The sequence below is a fragment of the Lagopus muta genome, chromosome 1, assembly GCF_023343835.1.
Source record: "Lagopus muta isolate bLagMut1 chromosome 1, bLagMut1 primary, whole genome shotgun sequence".
Taxonomy (NCBI): domain Eukaryota; kingdom Metazoa; phylum Chordata; class Aves; order Galliformes; family Phasianidae; genus Lagopus; species Lagopus muta.
In genome coordinates, this window is record NC_064433.1 from 112,191,909 (window position 1) to 112,218,154 (window position 26,246).

A 26,246-nucleotide genomic window follows, 5' to 3' on the forward strand; every position below is an offset into this window, starting at 1 on the left:
TGTGCACATGAGGACAGTGAATATACTTTAATGTAGTAAGTGATACAGATTACATACTGTTTCTTGACTGAGTCTAGATCGGCTGGTATTTAAGCACTGGGACAACTGAGACCTCCCTGTCCTCATCCAACAGCATCCTCCACCATCCCATTTCAAATTGGCAGCTGCTTTTCAGTACTGACTTTCCACACACACTTACATAGATACACTGGGGGAAAAAAAAGGTGAAAGGACTATGCAGTGCAGCCATTAAATAACAGGGCAGAAAAAGCTACTGACCCTTTCACAAATGTGTCTGATGTGCCTCCTGATTTCACTGCTGTTAAATTCTTAGCTTCTTTGATGACGACTTCTAATATACCTCCAGTGGGCGGGTGGTTCTCTCCCTTTTTTCCTTTCTTAAAGCTCTTCTTTCCTACACACACGAAAGAGTTCCAATATTGTCATCAGCAGAAACCATACACTACAAAACTGATTTGGAAACTTAAATTCTCATGGCTGGATTCTTTTACTCATTTCCTTCAATGGGATTAAAGGATTTCTTATAGCAGATTCTGATTCTCTAAGGGTATCGAAACTGAAATGGCAGGGGCAGGGTGTTGTATGTGAGGGGGGCCTTCATGAATTTAATTATTTGTGGATCATTATGCTGAACAGAAGGACCTGCATGTGCCATAATTCCAATGCTCCTTTCAGAATCCAATTCCACCACTGAGCTTACGGAAGCCAAACATCACAAACAAAGAGGAAAAAAAAGAAATCTGTCCTAAAGTTTAAAGTGCATTAATATACTGTGTGCATTCCTCTTGTAAAGATACAGGGTTCCTCACAGACAGTGAGGAAGGACATGTGCTCACTGACACACTGCTGCATTTAAACAGCTACATGACGACACGTTACTTGCTTCTGCTGCGGATTCTAAGGTATGTATCAGCAGGGATCATTTATACGGATTAGGACTGGAAGCATAAGGACAAGAAGAATAGGAATGATGTTAAAGTGTTACTAATTAAAAAAAATGTAAACAGTACATCTACACTTTCTGGACAGCAATTAGCTTTCAGAGAGAAAACCTTGGCACTACTGCAAACAGAGGGAATGCTATTTGTCAAGAAAAAATAAAGAAAAAAATTAATATGTCACTAAAAAAGAATTCCTCCTGGACTACCTGTAGCCTGTAAGACCATGTACTCTCAGATGCAGTCTAGTGGGTTTTTTCTCCTCAGAAAATTATCCCTCACTCATTACTAATAAAAATAATGTTTTACCCTAAAATACTAAAACAATATTTTACAAGATGGAATTACTGCTGTAATGCAGCAAAACAAAACAAAGGTAAACTTAAAACGATATAGGCAAGCTTCTGGCCAATTAAGCAAGAACTCAGGGAAGTCTATTACTCTGATCTGTTATAGCACTATTCTACAACTTGTTGAACAAAGAACACAAGGACTACAGTTCAGAAGATTTATGTGTATGTGGCTGTCCCTGGTCATACTGTTCAATGTCTTAGCCTTTTCTAACTAGGACAGAGCTGCACATAACATTTTACCATGAACACTCTTCTTTCCCTTCCCTCTCCTTAAGTCCAATGTTACACAAGAGAGTAGAAGATAAACTAACTTACGGTTCAGAATTTACACAGATAAAGACAACTAATATATTCAAGCCTGATTCAAATTTTCACTAACTTCATGTCTTCATACTAGCTGAAGATTTTCAATACTCAGAGGGATGTTACTGTAAACTGCCAGTGATGATTGTTTTACCTTGAAACTGCCCTAGAGGAAGCATCAAGTTTATCTCTGGGGGAATGTAACGTAAAACAACTGTCAGTTCTCCTTTATACTGAAGCCCAACATCTGTTGCAACCTCCACCTGAAAGTAAAAATAAATAAATGAATAGCCCCAAACATAAATCCAGTTAAAGCTAATCACTCATTTTTGCTGTTTGATTTTAACTTTGTTGTATCAATAGTGTTTGAACTGCTTCTTAAACAAATCAAGGTCACACAACAGTAGACACCATACAGCAAACATACACAGGACAGAGAGATATCTACCATGAATGAGTGAAACAACTGAAGAGAAAACTCAAACTCATTTATAGAGACATAATCTGCTAATTTAAGATGACATTCTCTTGCCCTTACTTATCCCAATGAGGTTTTTACTCCATAATAGATTAAATGGATTTTACAAGAGTCGCTCTTGAGTCACTGCTGGAACAGAGGTGTGGGGAACCATGGCAGGGGAAGAGAACAGAGCGCAGCTCTCCAACAGAAAACTGTGAAAACTAAGGTTATCCTCAGCGTCCTTGTCCACTCAGATATTATTTCTGCATCTTTTTTATTTTAAAACATTTGATCTTGCCTAAGAAGAGCACATCCAGGACACTTCTAGTAAGTACCAAGATGGCACCAGTGTCTGATGTCAGTTGCTACAACAAAGGACAAAAGAAAGCCCGTAGTAAATGCTGGTGTATAATTTTAACAACAAGAAATCATCATTTAAATTTTGTCAGTAAGGCAGCTCATTTAAGGTCTCAACTATGTAGGTTTTGCATCAATTTCCCATAAAGGCCATGAGGATTATTTTTCTGTTATACTGGGGGAAAACTGATGGCATAAATTCTCACATCAGGAACAGTTTGCCAACCTTCCCTACATACAACGTGGCTCTAGACTCCGATTCCCTCTTTAACCACAGAAATATTTTCTGTTCTTTTTCTGATTTAATCATGCTTCTTTTGAAAATAAGTGATGTTGTGCTCATAGAAGACATAGGTCTTAAGGTCTCCAGTATTTTCACTAAAGCTGCTAAATGATAAAGGATAAAACAAATAATACTTTGTAATAAAACCCACAGAATGTTTCACTGCCATTTCTTTCTCCATCATGCAGTTCTTATGACAGAACAGCACACAACTTGCTTGTGTGTTAACCTGTGCATTTTTTTTTTTATTATTTCAAAATACAATAATTTAGCTTTCAGAAGAACTATTATCTTCCGAACAACAATCTTAACAGCATTTTAAGTTCAGAAACATTATTTATAACAACTTAGGAGTCAGACAAGTCCAATTTCACATTTTATTTCTTTGTTAAAAAAAAAGAACAAGTTTGAAAGCCATTGTAATGGGTTTGGAAATAATCAGATAAGAGCTTCTAATTGGAAAGATTTAAATGCTTAGCATCTTATTACTATTTTTCCTGAAGACTTTTTTTCATCTCCAAACAAGGCTCCCAGACATCGAAATCAGAAGGAGATTACTGCATGAAAAAACCTCTCAATTTCAATCAAACTCTAAGCAAAACAAATAGAGGATGCATATCTTACAGTAGCAGAAGAGTTGGTTCTAAATGAAATCTAACACCAGCAAGGGATATGCCAGAGATGTGGCAGATGTTCATTCTACTGCAAGAGCAGAGCCAACATGAGCAAACTATACGATATAAGTTGGGTGAGGGTTGTGCTAGCTTGTAAGAAGGATAATCCTGGTCTGGATGCTAAGCTGACTGAAGCACATTTGCCATCATAAGGCAGTTTCTTTTCCTGGTATCTTGTGTTCCATTTGAGTCACAAAGGAATAGATGCTGATCACTCTTACTAACAGAGCTAAACTAGCAAACTGGAATTGATCTTCCTTGCTGGTTCTAAAGTGTGAGCTGTCCACATGTTAAGAAGAGACCAATTTCTTTATGTATCTTCTGCATTACTACTTACTGAAGTACACATTCGATGGCTTAGATGTAAGACCCACAAAAGGTCATGCTAGGAAATTATACAGCAATCAGATTAAACTGTGGAAAATAAGTCAAACAGTCCCTCCTAAAGCCCCAAATATAACATATAGTGTATAATGAGAATGAAATATATAAGTTATCCAAGTCTATCCCGCATCATCTGCAATACAATCTCAGATTTTCCTGTATCAAGAAAAATAAACTTTCTGAAATAGCAATCTAAACCACTAAAATTCCTGGGGATTCTGGCTGCTGCAGGAGCAAGCAACTCAGTAGCCTTTAATCCTCAACCTTAAAATAACAATTTGAATCTCTTCCAAAAATGCACACCTTTGCCCTCGCCAAAGGGGTGTCCGAAAGACAGAAGTCACCCTGTCTGTAGCTAAGTATAGTGAAAGTCCTATTTCACAAACTAACTGATATACCTGCTGAGAAGCCTCATCTTATACCTTCCTGGATGGAGTGATTGAGAGATTATAAGTCATTTTGTTGCACATGAAAAGAGTGAAGCACTTTGAACTGAAGCAGAAAAAGTCTTTTTCCTTACTAAACTCCTGAGGGCTGGACTGGGATAGCGGTAGAAAAATCAATTAAATCCTTTACTCAGTCATTTTTCCACTGCAGTTTGCAGCAAAATGAACATACAGTTTATTTAAAAGGTGTTTCTTGGTGTTTTTTTTTCTGTTCTGTTCATTTTTTCTTTTAAGTAGCCAACAACATGTACTGTTCCTGAAGTCTTCATGAAAATGAAAATGTTCTGACTGAATAAAACACACAGGCACGATTTTCACCTCCATATTAAACAATCGTAAAGTCATCGTTCTATAAATATGTTCCAAAGAAAAAATAACTAAGCCTCACTAAATTTACTTCTCAGTGGTTTCATTGGTCCCTGGAAACCCTTACCTTGGGCTGAAGCACAAACCACTCATCACCCTGATTTTCAAAGTTCCAGGAATCAAATGGAATTTCCACTTCTCCAAGAAAGCTGTTACGTCCAAATCTGTCGTAGTGCCAGACAGAAAGCTGCAGGGTCCTGGTTTCTAGCTGCGTATGACTGATGACATACTACCAACAAAAAAAAAAAACCAAAACAACCAACAGTAAAAGAAACCCTCAAAATAAGCATAAATAATAGTTTCCATGGAGCCTTTTACAGTAATAGCTAAGTTTTGTGAAGCCCGCAGCAGCTAATAAATGAAGCATGAAAGAGAGATTTGTTTGCTTTGCAAAGACGACTTCAATAGCTAGAAATCTCATAGGAAGCTGTTAAACCTAACTCTTCTCTCTGTATTACTTACTGCGTATTTATGGTCATAAAGTAAATAATAATGTTTAAAACCATCAACCTGTTAATTCCTTACAGCTTATGTAAAGGAAGCAGCTCAATACCAAAGTTTAGTTTGTAAGAAGAAATCCTACTGGTTCTTTCATCACTAAAGAGAGGCTGCTGGACACTGCATTCTAGAAATAGTGTTCTCCTCTCCAATTCTATCTTTGTAACTTCAGAATAATTGTTCTGAAAATAAGTAAAATTGTACCTGCAACACGTTCACCAAGATGTCTCAGTCTCAGCAACACTGTTTGTTTTGAAAGTTATTAAAAATCCTAACATCATATTCTAGCAAATATACAGAAAACTATAAACATCTGGAATTCTATCTCTGCTTTTAGTAAAAAGCCAATTAATTCCACAAGGCTCACCCTTCTTCGAGTGTTAGTTGAGGAAACCCAGATGTCTTCTTTTTTGTTTGTTCTCAGTGCAATGCCTGGACACAGATATATTCCCCAGAATCTGAAATGGTGAAGCCAGTTGGCTAGCCACGTCAGTAGGCTATTAAAGTATAGATATGTCTACACTGCTTACTCCTAGATGCCAACTATGAGAGCAGCAATATTCACCAATAATGGAATAAACATCCAAGACAAAAGATAAAGACAGATACATACGTACATGCATATGTATATATGTTTAATGATACTAACAGTTGCAGCAAATAAATCTAGCTCTTGCTTACCTTCCAGCAATTCAAGTAAATCCTTTGTGTCACAATTTCCATTTTCAGCAAGCTGCTAGTTCTTATCCCTGCAGAGCTCCTTACTAACGAACATTTAGCACTAACTATGAGCCCTGCCAAATAGAGTCTAACACATCCTTTTTTATTTCTTTTATTTTTTTAATCTCGCCACTTCAGGCAAGAATTAACTTTACTATAAACCACTTAAAAATGAAGCTAAATAGGAGACTCTCCCATGGCAAGCTGCCTGGACAGATCAAGGTAAGTCTACAAAATGGTTTTGTAGCCAGGTTAGCTCAAGAGTACAAGCCAGAGAATACGTATTAGCCTCTCTTATAAGAAACTTATTTAAAGCATCACCAAAATTCCCTCAAAACTCTTTCAGGAGAATCTGAAAAGTCTGTGGCTTTATGACAGCTGGCTGGGATGACTCCAGTCAGTTGACAGGAAGCAGAATCACCAGGAGCCTGTGGTCTAGATGCCAGGCAGCTCATGGGGAACACAAAACCCTTCCAGCCTGCGTAGGCTGGACACGAGTAAGAAGTGGGGATGGAAAGAGAATGGGCACTCTGCTCAACCAGTCTGGCAGGGAGTAGTCTCTTGTTCTTTTTCGCAACATAAAATGAACTTTTTAGGGATGCAGCTAGTGAAGCTGTTGTCAGCATTTTATTACCAAAGTCGGTTCTGCTTTAAAAACAAAGAAAAATCTCCACAGAAAATCACATTTTACTGACAGAGATTATCTTCTCCTAGAAATCAGTTAGGAAGTTTCAAGCGATCTCTGTCTCAGCATCAGTTGCTGATGTAGGGCTTGTAAAATCTCTGAAGTGTGTTCAACTCTGAGATCGCATTAGATGGGAACATCGATAGTTTTGATAGAGACCTACAGAAATCAACAGAAGTTTTACCTGTGAAGAGGAGAACCAAACAAAAACAGTTCCTCAGTGCTGAAAGTCAGAAATTACAACTCACACAGTTACCATATGCTTTGCTTTACTTTCTTTCTGAGGCATCGTTTTTAAACCCTAATTCCTGTACAGGAGCAATTACATAGAATGCCTATGAGCACAAGTGGAACGTTCATCACAGCCCATGGGAGAGACGGCGTTCTCACCTTCAGCGTTTCATTAAATTCCGGATTGGTGCTGTTACTCTTAATTTTGGTCTTGCGTTTACTTTGGCGGGACTTATCAGGCAGGAGGTAAGCTTTGACGTATCTGTGGATCAAGCAGTAAGTTATTAACAAGGAATAAAAAACAAAAAATCTGAGCAAGGACCTGCCATTGCTGCATGAGCAGTAAGAATGAGGAAATGAATTTCTGCAGTCTAAACAACGTATGTATGTAACAGCCAATATGTGAAACATTGTAAGGTATGGTCTTTGCAAACACAGCAGTGCTGGTCTTATAGGATCAGAACAACACAACGGCAGGGTTAAATCAATTCAATCATTCTCAGAAACGCAGAAAACTTTCCCAATATTTTCCCTTGTACAGTATTATGACTCTTGACTGGTTATATATCACAATGTACATCCAGAAAGTAGCTGAGATTGAAACAAAATCAGATTTGACGTACAACAGGATTAGAGATGATGAAATATACTATGAATTCCTAATCTGTGTGAACTGACATATTATACTGAAAACTATAATGTGAATCCCAGAAAACACTGTCCTAGCAATGTTAATCTACTGATGCACAGCACAAAGCTATTTTTCCCTCACTCCCTCCAAAACATCGCTCTTCTTCTATAGTTTAGCTTTGCTCCTAGGAGTAAGAAATCAATTCAGCCTCCCTATTAATTCTTGATTTTGCCCTCTTGCAGAGAATACTAACAAATAGTTTGATAATTTAAGTAACATTGTTTCCTCAGAATATGTGCACACTACCCTAAGAAACATAATGAAAATGTGTTTCCCATAGAGAATGCTGGCCTGTAGCAGGCTATGTCATTGCTGACTACTACAGCGTGCGATGTGTTGGAGAACAGCCCTAGCAGGGCCTAAAAAGCATATTCTGTGTGCTTACGGATCAGTCCTTTGTTTTTTCTCATCCACAATGGCCAGGTTTCTGCAACTTTTCACCAGGATGTTGAGTGCACCTGTTTTGTAGCTGTAGTTGATTTGGAGAAGGATTTCACCACTGACCTTCATGTTGCTATAGTCACCAGTTTCACTGTATACACTCAGCATGCTGTTAATGCTGGTCTGCAAGGGGAGAGAAAAAGGACTTAGAAGCTTAAGCAAAGTACATTTTCCAGAATCTGCTTTTCATGGGGTCACAGATACTGTCTCACTTGTTAAGACTTGCTTTGAAAAGAGATAGAAGAAAGAAAAGAATACCACTGGCTTATATTTGATGTAAAGGGAATAAGAACTATAACTGAGAATAGCTTATTTATCTAGCCAGTTTATGTTTTTTACATGCAAGACTCAAACCTACTTATAAACATGACTAAATGTAAATTATCACCATTGGACTCATGCATGAAATAAAGAACAGTCAATCTACATCAACTGTAAGCTCACATAAGCTCCAAGCAGACAAAAAACAACTCTTTGGCTCAGCTGTCCACCTAATTCTTATTGAATATCATGAGATAACTGCTGACGGAACCATTAGAAAAAGCTCTAAGGATGATTCCTTAATGAAAATGGTATAAAAACACGCTTGATTAAAGTGACACCAACCTCTCATCTGCAGTTCTAAAAGAATTAGCAAAATTCAATACCCACTGCAATTTTCCTAAAGCCAAAAAAAATTTAGCAAAAAAACCACAAAATCTTCCACTGTATAATATATCATACCCTGATTTTTTTTATTTATTTATTTTTTGCTGCTGTCCTATGCAGTATTGCAACAAGACTATCCTTCTCCAAAAGATTTCACTGAGAAAAGAATTGAATGTTTTTAAAGAAAATTGGAGCAATGTGCAAAGACATTCGCAGAAGAAAACGCTTGCCAGGTTTCTAGTCTTTGAATAAGATTACTCAAAGAGATGCATAACAATATAAATCTCCACTACATAAAACTTTGCAAGACATATAGATACAGTTTTCAATTCAGAGGGAAAAAAGAGAAATCTTCAAAAGTAAGTTAAGCAGAAGATTGCAGAGAACTCACAGTATCACCATCTGTTTCAGGCACATTTAAGAAGTTCCATTTTCTGTCAGAGCCTTCTGGGAAGTTCTTTAAAGAAAGCAGTGCAAAAAGTCAACAGAAAACAGCATTAGATAGCTGCAGTAAGAAAGAATAAATGCAGTGATAATGCATTACCTATACAGACAGGTAAATGCAATTCACATCACAAAACAACAGCAAGAAAGAAGGAAAAGATATTGCCAAATCAGAGACGTGCAAAGTGTTTTCCAAATACTTCAAGTGGCGAAGGACACATGGCTCAAGGTGATTAAAAAGAAATGAAGTTATCTGCTGTCTCAAAAAGAAAAAAAATCAGATTTGTATCAGATTGTACTTGGATGTGCCCCAGTTACACCTCTGTGAACTCAGTTCTTAGGCTAGTCAAAAGGTGAGCACTCCTGTACTGCAGCACTGGTGCCTTTGTAAACAGCAACAACAATAACAACAACAAAAAAAGCAGCTTCTCTGAGGAGTTTGTAAGTCCAGATGGAAAAAAATATGCATAAATGTTTAAACATGTCACTGGGGGGAAAAATACAGTTACAGAATACTGGGGAAAACACTTTCCAGTGTCTGCTCATTTGAGCAATATCTGAAAGTCTCAACAATGAATTCATGGGAAACTACATCCTTCCCTGACAGCTACAGGAAGGAAGGAAGAACAGAGTCCAGGAGAAGAAACAAAAAAGAAAATAACCATCCATATATCCATCTCATAAATCTAATAAGGTTACACCAATGTGGCCAGAAGGAATATCTGTCCTCTTGAACCCAAATATCCTTTAGGTACATTGGCAGCAAGGGAAAAACAGCTGGGAAATCCTAAGCGCGTAGACGACCTCTGACCTTAGAATCTACGCAAAAGCAATTTCTCAACTGCTTAGAAACTGCAATATGACACATCTTCTTTCTGCACTTTCTGTTCTGTGGAAATTACAACAGCCTTTACATGCACTAAACGCAGCGTCCCTAGGAAATCTAATCATTTTCCAGTTGCATTAGTAAACAAGCACTGCACACGAAGGTTGCTTAGCCTCATTTTAGCCTATCACTATGAACTACACTTGTTCTGAATCTTATCTTACAGGAGCAGGAAGGCACAGGAACAACTTAGTCTTAATGATGTGACAGGACTTGACAGCCACACATTGATGTGCTTAGGAAAGGAACCAGTAAAGGATTCAGGGAAAACTAAATAAGCTGTACATGTATTAGTTTTGAAAAAACAGAAAGAAAACACCATAATGCTAAGCTACAATTCCTGTTTAATGCCATTTTTCATTCCTATTTTCACTCACCCACCATATAAGTAGATATAAAGCATTTTTACCTTCTGAAATATTTCTTTTATTTCAAACGCTTAGTATTAGAGTATCCTTGCTACACTTTTAATTCTCATATTAAAAAAAAAATGCACTTGAAGCCTACTGTTCACTAACAACATTACTGCAATGTGACATAATAATAGTACAGTCATTTGACAGGCAAGAAAAATACAGGGAAAAAAATTGTATGAGGCAGAAAGCTCAAAGGCATATAATAAGAAAAGGAAAAAAATACAAGAGAGAATGAATGATAATAACTAATAACACAAACACAAGGAAGCCACAATGAACCTGTAATACTGATATGTTCTTAAGTGAGTAGTAGCTGGCGTTTCAAAATTTCTCCATTAGCACTGCATGCAGTAACGTTAACAATCACTTTAGGGTGAGTACAAAGAAATAAGAGCATTAAGATGTGAGATTACCTCAAACCTCCAGCAGCAGCAAAGCTGCACTCTGCTTACGAAAAGGTAAAAAATGGACTCTAAATAAAATGGATGAAATCCAATGTACAGGCAGAATTCTGCCTACAGAACACAGAGAGAAGGATCTCCAATTACAGTTCCTCAATTAATGGGATGAATTGAGAAAGCAACCTTCCTACCAATATTCAGAGGAAAGAAAAACAATTCTGCCTGTAAAATCATTGGCCAGCAAGGATTGGAGACAATGAGTCATAGTCAACCTCAGAGAAGTGGGTTTTATTAGACCAACATCAAACAAGCCACAACAATTTGGCGTGATGTGCCACATACTTCTGTTGTAGCTGTTTCTGCAAATTACACAAATTAAATGGGAAAAAAAAGGCCTGGACATGGGCAGAGCTGAGATACCAAAATGTTCTCTATGGACACTTCTCTCAGCCCTTTGTTGTTCTCAGATAAGCCAAGTTTGGGTTCAGCCAACACCATCTCTTTGGGATCAAGAACTTTAACGTGTATTCCCACAGGTCTGCCTGCAGGAAGAGTAATGGGAATACAGTCTGAAAAGAACAGTTCACCAATCAGTATCATGGGCCATATTTTCTCTTCCCTTTTAGCATAGGGCTCCCCAGCTATCCATTCTCTTCAACTCTTTCACCCTGTATGTGTTGTTTGTTGGAGCCTACTGCTGCTCTGTGTGCTGGCCAGAGCTATTCTCAGCACAAGGCATGAAGAACAGCGGCTAAATAATGCTCCAAGACATCACTAGAGATGAGATGCACACATCTTGAGTGTCAGATACCAGTAATGCAGTACACACTACGTATTCATAAACTAGACATGTTAAAGACTATTCCTACTAATTGTTCTTATCAAAGTGAATAACTGACTGTAAAAAGAGCTGCATAAGACTTGTTATGCTAATTTTGTTGCATGCCAAGCATTCTAACAACCTGAAAATGCAACCATTCAAAACCAACACCAAGTTGCAACAGATAACCGAAAGACTCAAACATCTGATTTATATTATTCAGTTTGTGGGCATGACTGACATAAAGAAAATTACCACAGTTATTTTAGGAAGTAGAAAAGCTGGCACCCACCAGAACTCCCCAATATCTCCTTCCTCATTGTAAAAAGAAATACTTTTTGAGATTGAGGTGGTGCAACAGTCCTGTTACAGTTAATGGAAGGACGAATATTTGTGTCCCATAAACCTTAGCATTCAGAAAACAAAGTAAGGTGAAAGAACACACCACAGCTTTGTTCTACTTATTTCAAACACATTAAATGCTCCTCTGGAAAGCTGAGTCGCCACATTCTGCAAACATCTATGGCTTGCCTTCCCCAAATACTAGCTTGGCAGTAACCTGAATGTGTAGACAAATCTGTTGATGAATAAAGGTTGTAGCTTCCCACATGTGCTGAGAGATCGATGTCTTAGCTCTGAACAATGGAAAAATCTTAATAGTCAGAACACTCTATCTAAAAGCTAAAGGATGTTCCTCGACTGTAGGATGAAATGGCCAGGAAAACTACTAAAATATAAACTGTAATGCTTGCAAGTGATACAATGTTTATCTCCATTTTGAAGAAATAATGGTCTGATATGAAAGGAAAAAAGCAAATTTTCTACTCAAGATCTTACTCTTGACAATCCACTTGTCAGATGTCCATGTTTCCTTGAATAACGAGAGGCTACGATGTCATCAATATCTTCTTCTGTTTCATCCAGAGAATCCTAAATGAGAAAGAAATGTGCAATTCAGTCATTGTGTTCTCCACTGTATTTGGTCAGCCTCTGTCCCCTGACATTGTTTCACATATTTTCTGCTTAGGCAAGATGGTACAGGATGCATTTAGAATTCTAATCTCCAGAGGAATTTTGAACTAACATTTTCCATATTTTTGCACAGGTACACAGCAAAAAAAAAAAAAAAAAAAAGGAAAAAAAAAAGAGGTCATCAGATTTCAGGTTTCAACTGCTTAAAAAATGGAAGAAATGACACACACACTCGCTATCTTATTCTGTAGACATATAATTTTGCATCATCAATAATTGTTCACATAAAAAAATTCTTGCGTTAAAATAATGCATTATTGCAATAATAATCAGAAAAATCGCAAAGAAATCATTAGTTGCACACCTTCATAGATATATATGGGTGAATTCCAATAATCAAGTCTGAACTCTAACATCCTTAGCTCATATCCAGGAAAAATATATTATTTTTTAACTACAGCAATAAAGTAAAACCTAACAAGAAACTTAGTATCTGGCTGATAGTACTAATAAGATTCTTAACTTGAAGCAAAAATTACAGGGAAAAAAAAGTCATCTTCCATTCTACTCAGAGCAGCTGGGAAATTTCAAGGATCTCTTTAAGCCTCATGGCAGGTATTGTTTTTATGGAAGCCAAATGTACAAATCCTTTATATCTGCTTTGCAACTATACAAGTCTCATGTGATGACCTACCTCAGTGGTTGCACAACCATTCTCTATACCTTCTAAACTAAACAGAGATCACACAGACTTCTAATTAGGAAGAACAGCTGAAAAGAAATGCTGCTGGAGAGTTAAACTGTCATTGTTTATTTAAAGATCTGCAAAGTGCTCATTATTAGTATGAATAAAACTAGCTGTTACTTCTCTAATCCTTTGCTCCAGTTACTGAAATGAATCAGCTGAAAACTATGCAAAATTTTCTATTACTACTTTCCAACCACAGTCGTGCACATTTAACGTTGAGCAAAGGGAAATGAGGACAAGCCATCACTTTATTCAGGACAAAAACTACATAGTGAAGCAAAAAAAAAAACCCTCTTAGCTTCACGTTTTTACAATGAGCCTCCTCTGATGGTGTGTTTCCTTCCTTTTCTACTTGGGGTCCACTGCAGAACAAAATGTCATAGGTACTTCACACCGTAAACAAAATGTCCATAGAGACCCAGGCACAACATACTATGCTATTCTCATGAGAAACCCTGTTGAATCCTTCAAAAGTAAGTAAATTAATTAATTCAAAAAATTAAATAAAATAAACAAGCACTTATCACTTCTACTCTCCTTATTGACTTCAGAATTCAAGTGACACAAAAATATTAAAATGACACCAGCAAGATGTTCTTCCAGCCAATGCATCAAAGAGAAGCAATTCTGGTAATACAACCCAACTCTTTCCTTTACACTGTTGTATCCACATATGTGGTGTTAAAAAACAAGTGCTGAATTTTGATTGGTGAATAATTATACACAGCACGAATCACAAAATGGGATGTTTAAGTTTTAGACACTCAACTGTTGACAGCCCTTCCGTGACAGGGAGTTGTAGAATCACAGAATACCCTGAATCAGGAGAGACCCATAAGGATCATCAAGGCCAACTCCTGGCTCCACAAAGCACCACCCAAAATTCAAACTCTGTTTGAAAGAGCTGAGTCCTAATGGTAAGTACGTGATCACCAATTTTTGTCTGCAAGCGATAATATAAATTTAAAACAAATGGTTACCATTTAACATAAGCACTTAATTCCTTCTCCACTACAATGATTATGTTTCTCAGTCAGTGTTACAGAACAGTAGCTACATAATTGGTTAGTGTTATTAGCTTATATAAGCCTATTAAAGTTAGAGCTGGAAGGACACTAATCTTGTGGTCTCCAGTGGGAGTTACAAAATGCACATTATCCAATTTCTTCTAATAAAGCAGCTGAGCATGTAATGAACACTACTTGGTCAGGAATTCAACGCACACCTCTCAAGATAAGGTGCACACAACTGAGAGCAGCACTACGTGTTTAGCTGGCTCCTTGAAAAATACCACAGCATGCAGCTTTCTCGTCCCTTCCCACTTCCAAGAGTAAGAAGAAAAATACCACTCAATCTCTATCTCTATATGTAAGCGGTGCTATTGATGAAGCTGGGAGCAAAGCAGCAAAAATCCTTTTTCCACCTTTCCAGCTGGCAATCTGCTTATCTTATTAATGTGTGGCATCTTTCACACCACTACCATTAGTTCCCATCACCTACAAGAGACTAAAGGACTTCAGCTAGGTCCACCAGCCAGTCAAGATGAAGGAAGTCATAATTCTTCTCAGACTAAAGGAACTGTCCTAATTTTCATCAGATATTCTTATTTTTGTCTCTTGTATCAAGCACCAAAACTAAACCCCAGTGGGAGTATAACCTTCATCTCAAAACACAGCATTCATATGCAATCTAAGGCAAGACACTGAAGTAGTCCCATGAGTCAAACTACCCTAAAAAATACGCTGAGATGCAATCTGGCATTTCATTTAGAGAAAGCAAAAACTCCCTTCCGTGTACAAGGAAGGCAAAAATCAAATAACCTAAAACTACTCTGGATAAGACACTTCTGGTGCATGCCTTAAAGAAATTCCCAAGTGACAACTATCACACTCTGTACAACTAGAACAAGAAACCAACATAAAATATTTAAAGCTCTTATTTTCTTGTTTTATGGTTTTCTTCTGCCATCTTTTCCAGCTTCTAAATCAAGAACGCACCCTTTTTCTTTACTAAAATTAAATAATAAAACATTAATTTTTGAAGGTTATTTCAACATAAATCTGATGCACAGAAATGGCTTGTTATTCCCTAAATGTTTCATCCAAACAGAGCAATGCTGCAGGCAAATTCACTAGGTGGTTACAACCCAAGAAACAGATGGGAATCCCAACATGCTGTTTTCCACAAATCCTCAACTATCAAACATTACAAGAAAGGGACACGTTTCCCATGGCCAATGCCCTTCTGAAAAGAGCAGATGATAGGAAAGTATTATGGCAAAAGACAAACCATTACTGTTGCAGCAGGTAATGTTTCTTTTCTCTTTTCTTTCTTTTTTTTTTTTTTTTTCAAGCTAACCATTTGCATTTGGAAACTTCAAAACAAACTATGATTAGATGAAAAAATGTTCAAATTACTCTTTTCCTCATGCATAATCAACAAGCTAGGATTTTTTTTCTTTTCATGGCATCGATGCACACCTGCAACTTGTGCATCTGTCTTGAATACGTGCATAATGTGAGAGGGAAGTTAGCTATCACATCAGGAAAGGCAGTCCTTACCGACCACACAAAAAGAGGAATGCAGATGTATGTAAGAAACTGATTAACAGAAAGAAGAGATTGGCTAAAGTGATGGGAAAGATAGGGAGGGCTTCATCTTCCAAAGAAACAAGGCAAAAGACAGAAACAGATAAAGATTACAGCTGATACAGTATTTTTCAGCATAAAAATTAAAAATGAAGAAAGTAGGAGTTAACAGCACTTTGGAGTATCTATAATCTAGAGCCTGAAATTCAGTGCTATTCACCTGAAAACTCAAAAAGTAGCAAATTAATAGCAAACTGTTATTCACTGGAATCATACTACAGCCAACAGACTAAAGAAAAATGAAACTGTTTAAAAACTCATTAAATACCCCTCAACTTACATTTTGTATCACTTATACATACAGTGCTGATTTTCTAAGACTGAGCAAACACGATTTCTGCCAGATAAACATTCACATGTTTACAACTCACCAGCTCCTCATCTAAGGCGCTAGGTACAGATTTGCTTCTTACGCTCAAGGTATCCCGTTTTCCTTCAGAGTAAGATTCACTCAAATCTATCTCAGATCGGCTACGGTCTAGAAAACGAAAGTAACAAAGCAGCTCATTACAATTTTGTGTAAATACTGCCACTTTTGCCTCTTTACTAAGTGCTGTCTCAGACCGGTTTTAAAGGAAAAACGTTAAAATTGCATTTCTGTACACATCGCTCACAAACTCTATGACAAATGACCATCATGATGAAAAATAGAAAAACATGTTTTATGGTGCTATTTGGCCTTCTGCCAACATTTTTCACGCGCACTTTTTATCTGATGTAATTGTTTCCAGTGGATGACATGACAGATCAAGCTTTTGACTTCGTATGTTAGACCTATTACCTTCGAATACTGCATTACTTGGAATAATGCCCAAGCATTTCTAGAGACGACAACATTACCTACCATAACCAAAAACCCTTCAGCATCTCCTTCAGATTTAAGCAGCCTGAGATACAGAAGAGCACAAAAAACATTTCTGCCACCACTGTGCAGAAAGGGTCAAAGCGAGTAAGTCTCTAATTCTACTTTTTTTTTTTTTACTTTCCACAAGTTTCTCATCCCTTCTTTAAAGGCACAAGAGATGCTAGATATTTTAGAGAAATATTTTCTTCATCCTCCCCCTTAAATGTTTTGTGCTACTGTTCAATAAATAGATTTTAAAAAATGAAGAGAATACTTCTACATCCTGCAGACAAGAATCTGTAAAGTTTTCTGCTGTCCATCCTCTTCTGGTCTATAACTGATGTGACAGGAAAGGTCTGCATTTTGAGCTTATGCCATAGAATCACAGAACAGTTTGGGTTGGAAAGGACCTCAAAGCCCACACCACCCCAACCCCAGCCATGGGCAGGGCTGCCCCCACCAGCTCAGGCTGCCCAGGGCCCCATCCAACCTGGCCTTGAGCCTCCAGGGATGGGGCACCACAGCTTCTCTGGGCAGCTGTGCCAGCAGCCTCTGAAATCCCCCAGAAATAAGACAAAGAGTCTGAGGGATGTTCCCAAGCTGCCTCCAATTTTGCTCAGCATCTACTTTAATAAAATGAGGCCAGCTCTTAAATGCTCAGAAAGCCTGTAATTTGTAAGGCAGCAGAAGCAGAAGAAACAGTCATTTCAGAAATAAAGTAATAGCCGGGAATGCCTCTGCCAGGAATTGCATAATGCAGTATTCTCAAAGAAACCCTGATGCTTTCAAGTGGAAAAAAAATCTAAGGTGAGGACTGTAACTCCTTTGATTAACTCAGTGGGATATGTCACTAGGTTTCTGCTTTGGGCTAAATTCAGATGAAAGAGAGTGATCCCTGTGCTCCTCTTCAGAGAGAAACGTGAATCTGAACCCACTCTGTTAGCCTGTAAGAAGCAGAGTAAAAGGCAGAAGAGTGCAGAACACACCTGCCTCCCATTTCAGGTAGGAAAGGAGGATCTCCACCCACTGATGCAAAGAGGCTCTTCCTGGGCAAGCCTCATTTACCTAGCAGCCTCCAATGAAATGAGGTAAATCACAGCTAAACCAAGTGTTCAATGCATCATGTATAAAAACCAAAATGATGTGACAGCTGTAAGGGACTTGTTATCTGACAGCTCATTGTTTCTCAGTGTGATTTGTTTCTGGGCAAAGAGGGTGTGAAATGTAATCATATTGCATACAGATAGCTCACAGATAGTATTTTATATGGTTGGCCACACAGGGAACGATTTAACAATGTGAAACTGTGAATAAAAATCTTGTAACAAGTCCTAGAGTATATCTTTTGCCAGTAAGGATTACCATATTTTCAAACGTGAAACTTATTAAGTGGCATAAATTTAATTAGAAAAAAGATGAATTTAGTAGGATGAACATCAGCAAGTACATGACTCTTATACCTGATCTTCTGATGTGCACTAAAAACAGAAATCACAGACCCACAAGAATAGCCATAATCTTCTAATGATAAGGGCTAGCAGAAAAAAAGAAGACTTAATACTTGCCTGATGACAAAGATACTCTAGAAACTGCAATGGAAGGTGTTCCAGATGCTTTTCTGTGGTGCTTCTTTACTAAATCTTCAGGTACACTTTCACTTGCTGGAATAATCATGCCATTTTCTGAACCAGTGTCCTGCTCAGTAAGAAAAAGGCACATCCCAGAAATACAAAAATTGAACTTACTTACCATCAGTCTACAAAAGCACCATTTCTATTAATTTCCAGAAATCCAAAGCTTCTTTAGCACCTGGACTATAACTGAATATATTTAGTTTACCACTTAATCTGTGCTGCTTAATGCAGATCATGCATAAAATTTGCCAAAAATTGCAATTCATGGGTACAGTCTGAGTTCGCAACTGAAAAATCAGAGTAATACATCAGGAGTGAGGGAAGGAAAGTAAAAAAAAAACAAACTATACTATGCTAATTTAGCCTAGAAATTACGTAAAACAAAAAAAGAAGAAAAACTATTGGCTTTATACCAGCATAATTTGTCAGGTTAGAAGTAAATGGATTTGAACTAATTAAATTATGATAGCATAATTCCTTAAATAAAGCTAGTATGCTTGATATTATTACTTTTTTCTTGCCTTCTTGTACAAGGAATAAATAACAACATCAACTGTGTCCAAATTGAATGGATTTGTCTTTTTCAATGACATCTAATGCACTTAAAATAAATACAACCTGTGTGCTAGCAAGAATATAAATAAAACAAGTATTAACTTATTTACAGCACTCATAACTGGCCTTCACAAATACTAATTCATTTTTATAAAAGATTACAAATTAGACAAAGTACTTGGAAGCTGGAAAAAATGGATGTGTTCTCTCAATGAGATGGAGTTCAAAAGCTCATCTATTTCTTTCCAGTGACAAAAAGAATTATCTCTGACTATAAATTTGACTTTCTTTCTATACAACTTGTGTTGTTGCAACTTGGATCAACTTAGAATGATAGAATCATTGAAGTTGGAAAAGAACCTTTAAGATCATGTAGGCCAACCGTCAATCCATCACCACCATGCCCACTAACTGACTGTAATAAGCCTGATTTCTTAGGAGGGATGACCAAAATGAATGCAGGATGGTTGTTCCACTCAGCAGACAGCCAAGAGCACCCGTCTGATAAAGGAATGAAGACAGTGTTTGCTTCTTGCTGAAGTGAGCAAAATCCTGCTTATTATGAAGCAGCCAAGGATGCTGACTCAGACATGGCCATCTACACCTCTAGAGGCCTAATAACAGCAAGTAAGAGGAGTCCCAGATGTTTCATTTTGACAGCATCTAGCACACATTGTGTGCTATGCCATAATTTAATCAAATCCAAAAAATTAAGATAGGTACTGCCTGATTTTCTGCAATTGCTGATCTTTTCCCTCAGAAGTCGGGGGGGTGCGCTGGGCCCTGCATGCTGGAGAGTCACATCCTTAGCTCACGGCACTTATTCAAGGCCCTACAGTGTCAAAAACATGTACACTCATCCCTTGTGCTTCCCACTTCAAAATCTGTAAGTCATTAAGCAATTCTGGATATCAGCAGCAATTTTTAGACAGAAAAATGCCTGCCAAACCAAAAACCACATCACTGATAGAGCACGACAAACCTTGCTCTAGTAGAGACCTTCATTGGTCCCAGCAGAATTATAGAAGAGACAAAATCTTCTCCATCGGGCTTGTCCTTCCTGAGCTACAAATTGATCTAACAGAGCAGACACCAGCCAAGCTGTCCTGCTCGGCGCCAGCTCCATTTAGTGTCAGCTCTACATCAGGGAACTTACCCTGCTATAATCTGCAGTCATGCTGCATGTGCTCAGCGCCGGCGACATCAGGAGGGAAGATATGGAAGCGCTGCTTCTGTTTGCAGGGCCCATGGCCCCTCTTAGATGGCCTGCAGCTGCTTCAGTATCGCTGCTGTTCAGGGAAAGAGTGCTTCCTCTGGGAAGGAGATAAGAGTAAAAAAGCGTTACTGCTTCCAGCAAACCACAGAATAAAATATCACTGATAACGGTTTATTAGAATTACATTGCTCTGGATGAACTGTGTCATCCACTGGAAGGAAACGGTCACCTGGAAAGACAAACATAAGCTGGGGTGAACCAATTATGTCACGCCTATACCTGTTTTCAGCATCTCTGCCACAAGTGTGAATAGCCCGAGCAGGCGCCTCTTCTCCAGTTGCTGCACTGCCACATGTTCATGTGACAGTACACGAGCATCTCAGCAGAAGGCGTGAGGCCTCCAGTGGGACTTCCCATACGGGGAATGAGCTGCTCCTCATTTTGAAGAAAAATTACCAGGATCTGACAGTTCTGATCACTTCTGTCAGCACTATCCCCAGGAACTCTAAAATCCTCAGCTGTGCACTCTCCTTCCTCTCCAGAAAAACAATTATCCTCTCTCCTGCTAGAAGAGCACCATCCTAGTTATATAATGACAATGACTTGTGACCCCAGCTGGCAGATCATTTCAACCAGACTGAAAAGTGACAAAAAATAGCCTGTGGTCACCATGCCCAATTGCTGTCTAATGCTGCAGCAGGCAAGAGGGACATTTTCTATTAGAAAATATTGATCAGTCCATGTGTTACAGTGCTAGGAAGGGTAAGCTGTTGTACTTTTCATTTTTATCTCTTTTTAACTCTTGAAAGAATGAAAATGATTTTAAAATTTATTTTAATGTTTCCAGCCTAAGTCCTATTTCCACTTGAAATTTGATTAGAATTTCCAAGTTCCTGACTCATCCATTCTTCCCTCTTTCCCTGCAAACATCAGTTCAGATATTTTCATTTTCCTTCATAACCTAGGGAACTGTAACAGAGCCTTGCCAGACAGTAACAGTTCTGTACACAGTCCTACTTACTATTTCAAACAATTACTGATAAACAGCAATTGATGCAAGCACCACAGCCTTTTTCATGCAGAAAACGCAGCACCAAAGGACACAGGTAATGTGATTTTGCTGGAGAAAATGATTTTGGAACTTGAAGCGTGTTTTCAGCTTGCTTAACCATTATTTTAGATCTGCAAGCATCTTCACTGTGCACACATCTGATTTTCACCTTCTCTTCAGTTTGTCATACCACATTAGGGTAACAGCAGTAAAAATCTTCTCTACAGTAACAAAAATTTGTATCAGAACTACTGCTGAACTGAGAACAAATGCTCAGTTCCTGTCTACCCTAAGCAGGGAACACAGATCACATTTGTAGAGTTATTAAAAACAAAGAATAGAGAGGAAAACTCCAAAAACCAGGATTGTCTACTAATGTTACATAAGAATATTTTGTCCATTACTGGTCATACAGTAACCTTTTAAACAATTATCAGTCCGTTTGTTATATCAACAAGAGTAGATTACTCATAATAAACTCTCTCTCACCCATGTGCACTTCATATAGTCGCACTACTACTTTTTAATCTGATGAATCAGTGATCAACAAACCCTAAAAAATGTGGTCTGGTTGAATTTTAGTCCTATCTGCTCACATAAAGAAGTGCTTTTGGTGCCACGAAGTCAGAAAATCAAAGCACCTGGCTGTCATCTGTATTTTGTCAAAGCTCTTGTATTTCATTGCACACTTAATTTCTAAACCTGCCAACCATGGTCAGTTGTCAAACTGCACTGAGTAATATCAATAAAAAATAAAATTTGATTTTTATTCTGTCACACCACTTTTGATAGATTGCTTTAACTTTGTGTTATGAAAGCTCCTGTTACAGAATTTTTCCTCACTCTGTAAACTAATGTAAAACAACAGAAGCATTCTGAAGTCACACAGGACTGGGATAACAAAGATTTCAAAATGTGTTATGAGAGATTCTGTAATCATCAGTCAGAATGAGCACTTGCACACCAGATCATAGAATGGCTTGGGGTGGAAGAATCATCAAGTTCCAACCCCCTGCCGTATGCAGGACCCAAAACCTCCATATCTAATACTAGACCAGGCTGCCCAGGGCCCCATCCAACCTGGTCTTGAACACCTCTAGGGACGGGGCATCCACAACCTCTCTGGGCAGCCTGTGCCAGCAGCTCATCACTCTCTCTATGAAGAATTTCCCTCTGAAATCTAATCTAAACCTTCCCTCCTTGAGCTTAAAACCATTCCCTCTTGTCCTATCACTATCTACCCTTGTAAAAAGTTGATTCCCCTCCAGTTTGTAATCCCCTTTTGAATACTGGAAGGTCATCTTCAGACCTTTGTGCTTATTTCAGCCTGCTTTTAGAGAGAGGCCCAACTTTTTTTATACGTATATTATGTAGACAACAATGAAAGAAGTTGTTATAAGGTGACTATACTATGCATTTCCACATGGTAGACAAGACCTCAATAAGATGGTGTAGCGTTTGCACAGATGAGTCTAAAATTCCTACACTATTCATCTAAGGAGTATCCTGATGCTGCAAATTCAGTTTGTTCAGCTGCAGTAACAGTAAACATTCCTGCAGCAGTAGAAATAAACCAGTCCAAGAGATGAACTCCTGGCCCAGGCCTTCCCGTTTCTCATCTCAGTACAGCTTTTCTTAAATCAAAATAGTCAGAAAGAACTTTCATTCTTTCTCAATCTCCCTGTTGGTAGGTGAAATACTCAGAGTTTTGACAATGCCGCTAGAAGATGGAACAACTACCAAAATAACAAATACGCAGGAAAATCTAGGGCAGCAACAGTGACACAACATGCTATTATATTCCCTTAATTTGAAACAGCGATGGAGGGCAGCCTGGGAAAGTTTGTTGTTATTTTTAATAAGTACTACTCAGTTCTATAAGGTAACAATGGATAAACTACAACAAACATTCTTGAAAATCTGTATAAGGCAGGAATTTTCATTCCCCTACAGAAACCCATATTATCAAATTTCCAATGTGTGTAAAACATATGGGTATTCAGTATAGATTACCAAGTGAACAAGAAAAATAAAGAAGTTGTTTGTTTACTTGATTTTGGAGGTGAGATGAGAAGAATGCTGCATGCGGCATTTTATAATACAGAACAGAAATAACAGAACAGGCAATAACAAAGATTTTCTAAGTCCCAAAGAATTTTAAATGGAACTCTAATAGAAATAACTGGAACATAATATTGGAAAGAGAAGGATAAAACAGATCCTTTGAAAGAAAAAGTTACAAATTATAATGAATTAACATGTCATTACAAAAGTAAAATTTTGGGAAAAAGGTCTTCAGTTCTGCAACGTGAACACAACTTGCTGGATTAAAAGCCAGAAAAGAAAACCCAATGCACTGACAGCAATCACCACCTAAACATAAGGGAGAAAAAAGAGATGGACAGAGTAATTTTTATTTAGTTAGTTGTTAAAACAGAAGCTCTCCTTCTCAGACTGTGCTCACTCAGGGCAATCGAAGACAATCCAATTCTGTGGACTGGCACATACATCAATTTCAGCACAAACTACAACAGATTTCTGCCACTCACCTCTCAGAACAAGGCGTTGACTTGCTACTGTGTAGGCTTTGGCGTTCAGCTTCACAGCCTATGCGCCTTCCACCTTCATCTTTTGCAATTGTAATTTCTCCTTTGGTAGCTGCCCTGATCATCTTCCTGATGAAAACAGGAAATTAAAAAAAAAAAAACGTTGTAAAAGTTGCAATATCTTTCCCAGAAACAGCAAACTGGCTGAAATACCACAAAGTGCACATTCCATTCATGTCTGAGCTATGGACAACTTGGGATATAATTGTCAACAAAGTTCCAAATCTGAATTTGAAGCTGATTGTAGGAACAAGAGCAGCATCATATTTACAATAAGCTACTTTAAGACACAGAACATCAAAATACCACAGAATCGCAGAATAAAAGGTTAACTACTTGTTATGAACTAATAGTGCCTTGTGAAATCCTTAGAATTTTACAGTAGATACACAGCAAAGAGTTTCTGATCAAGTACATGTATTTTCTTGTAGGAAATTACACCAAGTGTATTTTCTCTTTGCAGTTTCTATACTTGTACATAGCAATACCTCAGACTTTCTGAAAACACAACACCACCTCCTTGTCTTACCTCACCCTGCAGTACTTGGTTTAAAAAGATGAAATGAAATTACATGTAACTGAATAGTCACAGTATACTTCACAGACATACAAGCAAAAGTGTAAAAGGTTTCCCATTATGCTAAGTTTAAGGAGTTGGCCCCAAAATGGCTTTGCTAAAGCAAATGCACTCATGAAATATATGAACATGAAACCTGAGCGAGGAAAAAGGAGCAAGGAAGAAAGAGAAGCAATGAACTACTCCTAAGAGAAGCGGCCTATTTCTTGTGGAGATAAATTTATGGGGAATGTCACCATTGGAAGATGTTCCAAACCACAAACTGAAAAACGCTGAAAACTACTAAAAAAAAAAAAAAGAAAAGAAAATGAAAAAAAAAAACCAACCAAAACAATTCGTTTCTCATGAGTAAATGTTCAATGGAATTAAGTAAAAGAGGATCCGAAAACTAAATTTTAAGGTGCTCTCCCTATAGCTACCAATCAGCACAGTTTAGAGCAACATATAGGTCCCCCTAGAATAAATTCCCTGAGCTGGTTTCTTCTTCACCTTCATTTGAGAAGCCAGAGATGTTCTGATGCTCTTTTCACCATTACTAAACAGAGAAAAATACTTCACATTTTCTGATTGACTGGAGGAAGGAACTCCATACCTACTACTCCTCAACAGTCAAGGTGTAGAAAGCCACCTACCCACCCTACGGTTGGGATCCACAGCTCTACCCATGACATGAACATTCATCCAATTTTATTCCCATTCATTGAACTTTCTCAAGTTATCTTTGAAAATCACACACGCAACCATATATTCAATGCATCTGTCCATGTCCCCTGAGAATGAGTGAGCACTTCTCTAAGGCCATGGCCTAAGTGGGTTTATACACTTCACAGGCTGTAAAATGACCACCATCACATCTCTTTATTCACTGTCACAACACAAAAAAACAAAGGAGCACTGCTTCGTTGTTAGACTAAATTTGCACAGCTAGAAGCCAAAGGAAAACATGACTTGTAAATGGGAGCAATGAGTATATGTAGAAAACAGGCCTTTCTTAAATTTGCTTTCTCAGCAAATGTCTTTTAGAGACCCTCTGCTATTTCAAATATAAATAGGAATAATCCAGCAGTTAAATTGCTTTTTTTTCCTGCTATGTTTATAGCTGAAGGATAATTACAGCTGTATTTCCTTGGAGACAGCAGTCTAATTATAGGAAGCAGCTTTCAACTGAAGAGTCTTTCTAACTCTGGAAAATTTGGGGCTGATGTGAACTGTTGGAGAGTCTCAAAAGACAATCCATTTGACCGCATGCAGCTGTTATGAGATTTTCACTTTCTAAAAAGAAAAGGCTTTACCCTATCTTTCTAGGTTTGCCAAAGATTGATTTATGTCCAGTTAGGGAGGAGGTTGATATTTCTTTTTCTTCATTCTCTTGGTGTTGATCTTTGAACGTTCTTTCTCCAGCCTTACTGGAAATTGTATCTACAGTGAAGGGGAACAAAAAAAAAACAACAACAAAAATCAATATTTAAACATGTAAAGGCAGCAAACATTAAACAATCTGCAAAAATAGGTTTTCAATGTTTCAGTATTAAATGAAACCACATGATAAAATATCATACGAAAACAGCTGGGAGGGCTCTTTAGTTTTGCTGTTTAATAAAGGAAAAATAAAGTTCAAGTAGTTTGAAATGTTTCTTCCTCCCAGCTTTACTGTTGAACTATGTTTCTGAATTCATCACTGACACTACAGTTAATAATCAAAGGACTTGAAACATAAGATTGCAGTGTAGCGCATTTTCTGTGTTGCATGAAATAATGTTTTCTTAATTAAAATGCATGCTCATTTGGGAGCAGATGGCAGAAAAAATGGCTCATTTTTACAAATGTGTCTATCAAATATAAGTATATAGTAAAAAAAGTCACACAATATGGAAATATAAAAAAAAAAAACAAAAAAAACCACCAGAAACATTAGATACATCAGTCCAA

General features: G+C 37.7%; 1 protein-coding gene across 7 annotated transcripts in view; it reads right to left on the reverse strand.

Annotated features, from left to right (window-relative positions):
• SYTL5 (synaptotagmin like 5) overlaps positions 1-26,246 on the reverse strand; it is an 85,385-nt gene that overhangs the window by 8,192 nt on the left and 50,947 nt on the right. For 6 of the 7 annotated variants that reach the window (XM_048967463.1, XM_048967486.1, XM_048967453.1 and 3 more), the window contains 12 exons: positions 25,610-25,736; positions 23,684-23,809; positions 20,024-20,180; positions 18,244-18,373; positions 16,206-16,312; positions 12,304-12,396; positions 8,891-8,956; positions 7,796-7,974; positions 6,879-6,981; positions 4,653-4,814; positions 1,770-1,878; positions 280-415 (listed from right to left, as the gene is read on the reverse strand). In XM_048967463.1, coding sequence (XP_048823420.1) covers positions 280-415; positions 1,770-1,878; positions 4,653-4,814; positions 6,879-6,981; positions 7,796-7,974; positions 8,891-8,956; positions 12,304-12,396; positions 16,206-16,312; positions 18,244-18,373; positions 20,024-20,180; positions 23,684-23,809; positions 25,610-25,736 — 1,495 coding nt within the window. The remainder of the gene's footprint in view (positions 1-279; positions 416-1,769; positions 1,879-4,652; positions 4,815-6,878; positions 6,982-7,795; positions 7,975-8,890; positions 8,957-12,303; positions 12,397-16,205; positions 16,313-18,243; positions 18,374-20,023; positions 20,181-23,683; positions 23,810-25,609; positions 25,737-26,246) is intronic. The other variant, XM_048967506.1, reaches the window with a different exon arrangement.